The sequence below is a fragment of the Arachis stenosperma genome, chromosome 9, assembly GCF_014773155.1.
Source record: "Arachis stenosperma cultivar V10309 chromosome 9, arast.V10309.gnm1.PFL2, whole genome shotgun sequence".
Taxonomy (NCBI): Eukaryota; Viridiplantae; Streptophyta; class Magnoliopsida; order Fabales; family Fabaceae; genus Arachis; species Arachis stenosperma.
Window position 1 is genome coordinate 150233116 of NC_080385.1, and position 8662 is coordinate 150241777.

Here is an 8662-nt window from a genome sequence, read left to right on the forward strand (position 1 = left end):
GTTGAGGAACAAGTGATATCTTGGAATAAGAACAAGCTGAATTGAATAGAAGAACAATAGTAATTGCATTAATACTCGAGGTACAGCAGAGCTCCACACCTTAATCTACGGTGTGTAGAAACTCCACCGTTGAAAATACATAAGAACAAGGTCTAGGCATGGCCGTGAGGCCAGCCCCATGATCTAAGATAGCATAAGACTAAGGATAGCTACCAAGATTCCAAGACATCAAATACAATAGCAAAAGGTCCTATTTATAGGGAACTAGTAGCTTAAGAATTACAAAGATGAGTAAATGACATAAAAATCCACTTCCGGGCCCACTTGGTGTGTGCTTGGGCTGAGCATTGAAGCATTTTCGTGTAGAGACTCTTCTTGGAGTTAAACGCCAGCTTTTGTGCCAGTTTGGGCGTTTAACTCCCACTTTGGTGCCAGTTCCGGCGTTTAACGCTGGAAATTCTGAAGGTGACTTTGAACGCCAGTTTGGGCTAACAAATCTTGGGCAAAGTATGGACTATCATATATTGCTGGAAAGCCCAGAATGTCTACTTTCCAACGCCGTTGAGAGCGCGCCAATTGGGCTTCTGTAGCTCCAGAAAATCCACTTCAAGTGCAGAGAGGTCAGAATCCAACAGCATCTGCAGTCCTTTTCAGTCTCTGAATCAGATTTTTGCTCAAGTCCCTCAATTTCAGCCAGAAAATACCTGAAATCACAGAAAAACACACAAACTCATAGTAAAGTCCAGAAAAGTGAATTTTAACTAAAAACTAATAAAAATATACTAAAAACTAACTAAAATATACTAAAAACATACTAAAAACAATGCCAAAAAGCGTATAAATTATCCGCTCATCATGGATGTTGTTAATGAGACTGAAACTGGCGGTTATTATGATTATTCTGCTAAAAACTGCCCTGAGAACTATGGTTAAAATTCTGTGATCCTTGAGGTTGCTCTCTCCACCCAAAATTTGGGTGATTTCTCCACCCTTGATTATAGGTCTTAGAGTATGGATCATTATTGGGATTTTAAGAGCATTCCCCATGTAATTGACCTGTTCAGAAGAAGTTTGAGCATAACCATAATTCTCACCTTGCATAGAGCTACCAGTCATGTCATAAGGGGTCTCTTGAAAAGCATTCTGAGTGTTGACAGCTGAAACCTGCATCCCACTCAATTGTTGAGAAATCAAATTCATCTGATGAGACAAAATTTTATTCTGAGCAAGAAGAGCATCAAAAGCTTTTACTTCCAAAATGCCTTTCTTCTTAGGAGTCCTAGAGTTAATAGGATTTCTGTTAGAAGAGTATAAATATTGGTTGTTAGCAACAATCTCAATAAGCTTAGTAGTTTTCTCTGGTGTCTTCTTCATGTGTGATGAACCACCTGCAGAATTATCCAAACACATTTTAGACATTTCACATAAGCCCTCATAAAAGATATCCAGCTGAGTCCATTTAGAAAATATGTCCGGAGGGCATTGCCTAGTCAATAGCTTGAATCTCTCCCAGGCTTCATAAAAGGTCTCACTATCTTTCTGTCAGAAGGTCTGAACCTCCACCTTTAGCTTAGTTAGCTTTTGTGGTGGAAAAAATTTAGTCAGAAATCCAGTGACCACTTTATCCCAAGTGTCTAGTCTCTCCTTGGGTTGAGAATCTAGCCATAGCTTTGCTCTATCCCTCACAACAAAGGGGAAGAGCATGAGTTTGTAGACCTCAGAATTTACTCTATTAGTCTTCACAGTATCACAAATCTGCAAAAAATTAGAAATAAATTAATTTAGATCTTCCTGATGGAGTCCATGATACTGACAATTTTGTTGCATAAGAGTGACCAGCTGTGGCTTCAGCTCAAAGTTGTTTGTAGCTATAGGAGGCACCACAATACTTTTTCCATAAAGATCTGCAGTAGAAGCAGTGTATGTGTCAAGCACTCTTCTAGTTGTTCATTCTCAATCAGATTTGCCATATTGGCATTCACAGCACGATTTTGATCCATGGTGGACTCTGCAGGTTCCTTTTCAACAGTCTCACTCAGATTTTCACTAGCCTTGTAAAGTCTAGCTTGTTGTAAGCACCGCATCAAAGTCCTTTCAGGTTCAGGATCAAAATCTATAAGAGTTTCCTTGTCTTTATTCTTGATCATAAACAAACAGAAGACAAGAAAAGTGAAATTTTCTACGTCAGAGTGTAGAGCATTTCAAGTGAAGTAACCTATGTAAAGAAATAAAGCAAAATACTAACTAATTAAAGCTAGAAATTTTTGAAAATGATGACTAAAATTAAGCTAGGAAATTCGAAATTTACTAAGAAAATTAAAATAAAATAAGCTAGGTAACACCAAACTTAATTTCAGAAATTAAGGAAAAATAATAGTACTTAATTTTCGAAAATTACCAAGTAGAAATAAATAAAATTAAAACTAAAAAACCTAATCTAAGCAATCAAACAACTAATAGTTGTAAATCATAGTCAATCCCCAGCAATAGCGCCAAAAACTTGGTGCAGAATTTATAACCCACAAACTAACCGGCAAGTGTGTCGGGTCGTACCAAGTAGTACCTCAAGTGAGTGAGGGTCGATTGATGAGCGGATAATTTATACACTTTTTGGCATTGTTTTTAGTATGTTTTTAGTAGTTTTAGTTGAGTTCTTAGTATATTTTTATTAGTTTTTAGTTAAAATTCACTTTTCTGGACTTTACTATGAGTTTGTGTGTTTTTTGTGATTTCAGGTATTTTCTGGCTGAAATTGAGGGATCTGAGGCAAAAATCTGATCCAGAGACTCAAAAGGACTGCAGATGCTGTTGGATTCTGACCTCCCTGCACTCGAAGTGGATTTTCTGGAGCTACAGAAGCCCAATTGGCGCGCTCTCAACGGCGTTGGAAAGTAGACATCCTAGGCTTTCCAGCAATATATGATAGTCCATACTTTGCTCAAGATTTGATGGCCCAAACCGGTGTTCAAAGTCACCCTCAGAAATTCCAGCGTTAAACGCCGGAACTGGCACCAAAATGGGAGTTAAACGCCCAAACTGGAATAAAAGCTGGCGTTTAACTCCAAGAAGAGTCTCTACACGAAAATGCTTCATTGCTCAGCCCAAGCACACACCAAGTGGGCCCGGAAGTGGATTTCTATGTCATTTACTCATCTTTGTACACCTTAGGCTACTAGTTTTCTATAAATAGGACCTTTTACTATTGTATTTTAATCTTTGGACATCTAGTTCTTAGATCATATAGAGAGTCTTTTGATCATGTTTTGATGATTGAACTCACTTTGGGAGGCTGGCCATTCGGCCATGCCTAGACCTTGTTCTTATGTATTTTCAACGGTAGAGTTTCTACACACCATAGATTAAGGTGTGGAGCTCTGCTGTACCTCGAGTATTAATGCAATTACTATTGTGCTTCTATTCAATTCCGCTTGTTCTTTGTCCAAGATATCACTTGTTCTTCAACATGATGAAGGTGATGATCCGTGACACTCATCATCATTCTCACCTATGAACAAGGTGACTGACAACCATTCTTGTTCTACAAGCAACCAAGGCTCTAGTGAATATCTCTTGGATTCTTTAATCGGAATCCTCGTGGTATAGGCAGGACCTGATGGCGGCATTCAAGAGAATCCGGAAGGTCTAAACCTTGTCTGTGGTATTCTGAGTAGGATTCAATGATTGAATGACTGTGACGTGCTTCAAACTTTAACCTGCTGGGCGTTAGTGACAGACGCAAAAGAGGGATTCTATTCCAGTAGGAGCGGGAACCAAACCGGTGATTGGCCGTACTGTGACAGAGTACGTTAGCATTAGCTTTCACTGCGAGGATGGGAGGTAGCCATTGACAACGGTGAAACCCTACACGAGCTTGCCATGGAAAGGAGTAAGAAGGATTGGATGAAGGCAGTAGGAAAGCAGAGAGACGGAAGGGAAGGCATCTTCATACGCTTGTCTGAAGCTCCCACCAATGATATACATAAGTATCTCTATCTTTATCTTTTATGTTATTTTCGTTCATCACCATATCCATTTGAGTCTGCCTGACTAAGATTTACAAGATGACCATAGCTTGCTTCATACCACCAATCTCCGTGGGATCGACCCTTACCGCGTAAGGTTATTACTTGGACGACCCAGTGCACTTGCTGGTTAGTTGTGCGAAGTTGTGTTTATGCCATGGTATTGAGCACAAGTCTTTGGAGCCTTACTAGGGATTGTTTATGTTTTGAAAAGTATTGATCACAATTTCGTGCACCAAGTTTTTGGCGCCGTTGCCGGGGATTGTTCTTGTGTATGGACAACTGACGGTTCATCTTGTTGCTTAGATTAGGCATTTATTTTTTTCGAAATTCTTGAAGATGAATTCTAGAGTTTCATGATGATTTGCTGAAATCTGGCTGGCTGTAAAGCCATGTCTAATTTCATTGGACCGAGGTTTCAACTTATCATCACAAGAGCTTGTTGATCTTGCTTTTGGAGCAGTGATCTGCTAAGGCTTGGCTGGCCTTTGGCCATGTCTAGTGTTTTGGACCGAAGCTTTCTTTGAAAGCTTGGCTGGCTGTGAAGCCATGTCTAATTCCTGGACCGGAGTCTTAGACTAGCATTGCACTGATTCTTGGAATTCTCATTAAGAATTTTGATATCTTTTTCCAATTAATTTTCGAAAATCACAAAAAAAATTACAAAAACCATAAAAAACCAAAAATATTTGATGTTTCTTGCTTGAGTCTAGTGTCTCATCTTAAGTTTGGTGTCAATTGCATGCATTCATTCATGTGTCTTAAGGATCTTCAAGTAATTCTTGATGATTTCTTACTCTGATCTTTGAATTCTTTTGACTTGAGTGTTTATGTGTCTCATATAGTGTCAATAGTATACAAACTGCTAAGTTTGGTGTCTTGCATGCATTGTTATTTGATTCTTGTTGCATTTTGATTATTAAAAATCCAAAAATAATTTTAATTTGTGTCTTTTCAAGTCAATGATACAAAGAATTGAAGATTCAGAACATACTGCAGAGGAATTACACAGAAAAAGCTGAGCATTCAAAAATGCCCAGTGAAGAAGACAGACTGGCGTTTAAACGCCAGCCAGGGTACCTGGTTGGGCGTTTAACGCCCAAAAAGGGTGCATTTTGGGCGTTAAACGCCAGAATGGATACCATTCTGGGCGTTTAACGCCAGGATGGTGCTAGGGAGAGAATTTTGTTTTCAAATCAATTTTTTTTTCAAGTTTTCAAAGTTTTTCAAAACCAAATCTTTTTCAAATCAAATCTTATCAATCAAATGTTTTCAAAATCAATTTCTTTCCTTTTTCAAAGATACTTACTAACAGTTAATGATTTGATTGAACATTTTTTGCCTTTTCTGTTAAGGAAGGTTTTATGTTTGAATCATATCTTTTCTTGTTAGGCAAGTCATTAATTTTTAAAATCAAATCTTTTTAAAAATTGTTTTCAAATCATATCTTTTCATCACATCTTTTTAAAACCAATCATATCTTCTTAACTACATTTTTTTTCAAAATAGTTTTCAATCAAATCTTTTTAACTTCTAATTTCAAAATCTTTTTCAAAAATCACTTGATTTCTTTTCCACTTTGAATTTTCGAAAATTATCAATCAAATTTTCAAAATGTTTTTGACATCTTTTTAATTAATTTTCGGAAATCCTCTTCCCTCCTTCTCACATCCTTCTATTTATGGAGTACCACTCCTTCTCAATGCACAATTCGAACCTTATCTAAGTAAAGTTCGAATTCTTCTTTTCCTTCTTCTTTCTATTTCTCTTTTCCTCTGACACCTCAAGGAATCTCTATACTGTGACATAGAGGATTCCACATTTTCTTGTTCTCTTCTCTTTCATATGAGCAGGAGCAGAGACAAAAGCATTCTTGTTGAAGCTGACCCTGAACCCGAAAGGACCTTGAAGAGAAAGCTAAGAGAAGCCAAAACACAACTCTCTTTAGAGGACCTGACCGAATTCTTCAAAGAAGAAGAAGACATGGCAGCCGAAAATAACAATAATGCAAACAATGCAAGGAAGGTGCTGGGTGACTTTACTGCACCTACTCCTGATTTTATGGGAGAAGCATCTCTATCCCTGCCATGGAGCAAACAACTTTGAGCTTAAGCCTCAATTAGTTTCTCTAATGCAACAGAATTGCAAGTTCCATGGACTTCCAATGGAAGATCCTCATCAGTTCTTAGCTGAATTCTTGCAAATCTGTGACACAGTCAAGACTAATGGGGTAGACCCTGAGGTCTATAGACTGATGCTATTCCCTTTTGCTATAAGAGACAGAGCTAGAATATGGTTGGACTCTCAACCTAAAGAAAGCCTGGACTCTTGGGAAAAGCTAGTCAATGCCTTCTTGGCAAAATTCTTTCCACCACAAAGATGGAGTAAGCTTAGAATGGAAGTCCAAACCTTCAGACAGAAGGATGGTGAATCCCTCTATGAAGCTTGGGAAAGATACAAACAATTGATCAGAAAATGTCCTTCTGACATGCTTTCTGAATGGAGCATCATAGGTATTTTCTATGATGGTCTCTCTGAACTATCTAAGATGTCCTTGGATAGCTCTGCTGGAGGATCTCTTCATCTGAAGAAGACGCCTACAGAAGCTCAAGAGCTAATTGAAATGGTTGCAAATAACCAATTCATGTACGCTTCTGAAAGGAATCCTGTGAATAATGGGACTAATCAGAAGAAAGGAGTTCTTGAGATTGACACTCTGAACGCCATACTGGCTCAGAATAAGATATTGACTCAACAAGTCAATTTGATTTCTCAAAGTCTGTCTGGAATGCAAAATGCACCAAGCAGTACTAAGGAGGCTTCATCTGAGGAAGAAGCTTATGATCCTGAGAACCCTTCAATGGAAGAGGTGAACTACCTAGGAGAACCCTATGGTAACACCTATAATTCTTCATGGAGAAATCACCCAAATCTCTCATGGAAGAATCAAGAGAGACCTCAACAAGGTTTCAATAATAATGGTGGAAGAAACAGGTTTAATAATGGCAAACCTTTTCCATCATCTTCTCAGTAACAGACAGAGAATCCTAAGCAGAACCCCTCTGACTTAGCAACCATGGTCTCTGATCTAATCAAAACCACTCAAAGTTTCATGAATGAAACAAGGTCCTCATTAGAAATTGGAGGCACAAGTGGGGCAGCTGAGCAAGAAAGTTACTGAACTCCCTCCAAGTACTCTCCCAAGCAACACAGAAGAAATCCAAAAAGGAGAGTGCAAAGCCATAACCATGGCCGAATTTAGAGAGGAAGGAGATGAAGTGGACGCCACTGAGGAAGACCTCATGGGCGTACACTGACTCCACTGAGTTCCCAAGAGGAACCATGGGAATCTGAGGCTCAAAATGAGACCTAGAGATTCCATTGGACTTACTTCTGCCATTCATGAGCTCTGATGAGTATTCTTCCGAAGAGGATGAGTATGTCACTGAAGAGCAAGTTGCTAAATACCTTGGAGCAATCATGAAGCTAAATGACAAGTTATTTGGAAATGAGACTTGGGAGGATGAAACCTCCTTTGCTCACCAAAGAACTGGATGACTTATCTAGGAGAAATTACCTCAAAGAGACAAGACCCTGGGAAGTTTTCCATACCTTGTACCATAGGCACCAGACCTTCAAGAAGGCTCTGTGTGACTTAGGGTCAAGTGTAAACCTCATGCCTCTCTCAGTAATGGAGAAGCTGAGGATCTTTGAGGTACAAGCTGCAAGAATCTCACTAGAGATGGCAGACAACTCAAGAAAACAAGCTTATGGACTAGTAGAGAACGTTTTGGTTAAGATTGAGACCATTACATCCCTACTGATTTCATAGTCCTAGAGACTGGGAAGTGCATGGATGAAACCATCATCCTTGGCAGACCTTCCTAGCCACAGCAAAGGCTGTGTTGATGTTGATGGAGGTGAATGATCATTCAAGTGAATGGAGAATCCTTGGTGTTAAGGCTCAAGGATATCCCTCTGTCACCATAGAGATGAAGCATGAAGAGCTTCTCTCAAATCAGAGACAAACAGAGCCCCAGTCAAACTCTAAGTTTGGTGTTGGGCGCTTGTTGGGAGGCAACCCAATGATTATAATTTATATAGTTTCTTTTGTTATTTTATGTTTTTTTGTAGGTTGATGATCATAAGAAGTCACAAAATCAAGTGAAAAAGCAAAAACAAAATGAAAAACAGGAAGAAAAATAGCACACCCTGGAGGAAGATGCTGCTGGCGTTCAAACGCCAGTAAGCCTAGCAGTTGGGCGTTTAACGCCCAGTCTGGCACCATTCTGGGCGTTTAACGCCAGAAAGGGGCACCAGACTGGCGTTAAACGCCAGAAAAGGGCAAGAACCTGGCGTTAAACGCCAGGAATGGGCACCAGCCCGGCGTTTAACGCCAGCAATGGCTCAAAACGTGAATTCTGATGCCATTTGGTGCAGGGATGACTTTTCCTTGACACCACAGGATCTGTGGACCCCACAGGACCCCACCACCACTCTCTCTCTTCTTCCCCCATTCACCAATCACCTCAACACCTCTTCCCCAAAAACCCTTCACCTATCAAATCCCATCTTTCTCTTCACCACTCACATCCATCCTTCATTAAACCCCACCAACCTCACCCTTCAAATTCAAACCA

At 39.5% G+C, this 8662-nt stretch overlaps 1 protein-coding gene and 2 non-coding genes across 4 annotated transcripts; 1 reads left to right on the forward strand and 2 right to left on the reverse strand.

The window, feature by feature from the left end:
* Nucleotides 1–485: 485 nt before the first annotated feature.
* LOC130948371 (uncharacterized) lies at nt 486–1503 on the reverse strand. Of its 2 annotated transcripts, XM_057877089.1 has the most exons (3): nt 1252–1503; nt 1095–1164; nt 486–704 (listed from the first exon to the last, which is right to left on the reverse strand). In XM_057877089.1, the coding sequence occupies exons 1-3, from the start codon at nt 1417–1419 to the stop codon at nt 622–624; spliced, it is 321 nt and encodes a 106-aa protein (XP_057733072.1). In that variant the 5' UTR covers nt 1420–1503; the 3' UTR covers nt 486–621. The 2 variants fall into 2 exon arrangements, with proteins under 2 accessions (XP_057733072.1, XP_057733071.1); XM_057877088.1 differs by having other exon boundaries at nt 1095–1503.
* Nucleotides 1464–1572, forward strand: LOC130953059 (small nucleolar RNA R71). Its single transcript, XR_009075233.1, has one exon. It is a non-coding gene; the product is annotated as a small nucleolar RNA R71 (small nucleolar RNA).
* A 4836-nt stretch (nt 1573–6408) lies between these two features.
* LOC130952335 (small nucleolar RNA R71) lies at nt 6409–6516 on the reverse strand. Its single transcript, XR_009074515.1, has one exon. It is a non-coding gene; the product is annotated as a small nucleolar RNA R71 (small nucleolar RNA).
* Nucleotides 6517–8662: the final 2146 nt, after the last annotated feature.

Coding starts and splice junctions, on each gene's coding strand:
- LOC130948371 (XM_057877088.1), bottom strand. CDS start 1,419: ATGTCTAAAATGTGTTTGGATAATTCTGCAGGTGGTTCATCACACATG. Junction 705..1,094: donor GACTGGTAGCTCTATGCAAG/GTGAGAATTATG, acceptor CTGTGATTTCAG/GTATTTTCTGGCTGAAATTG.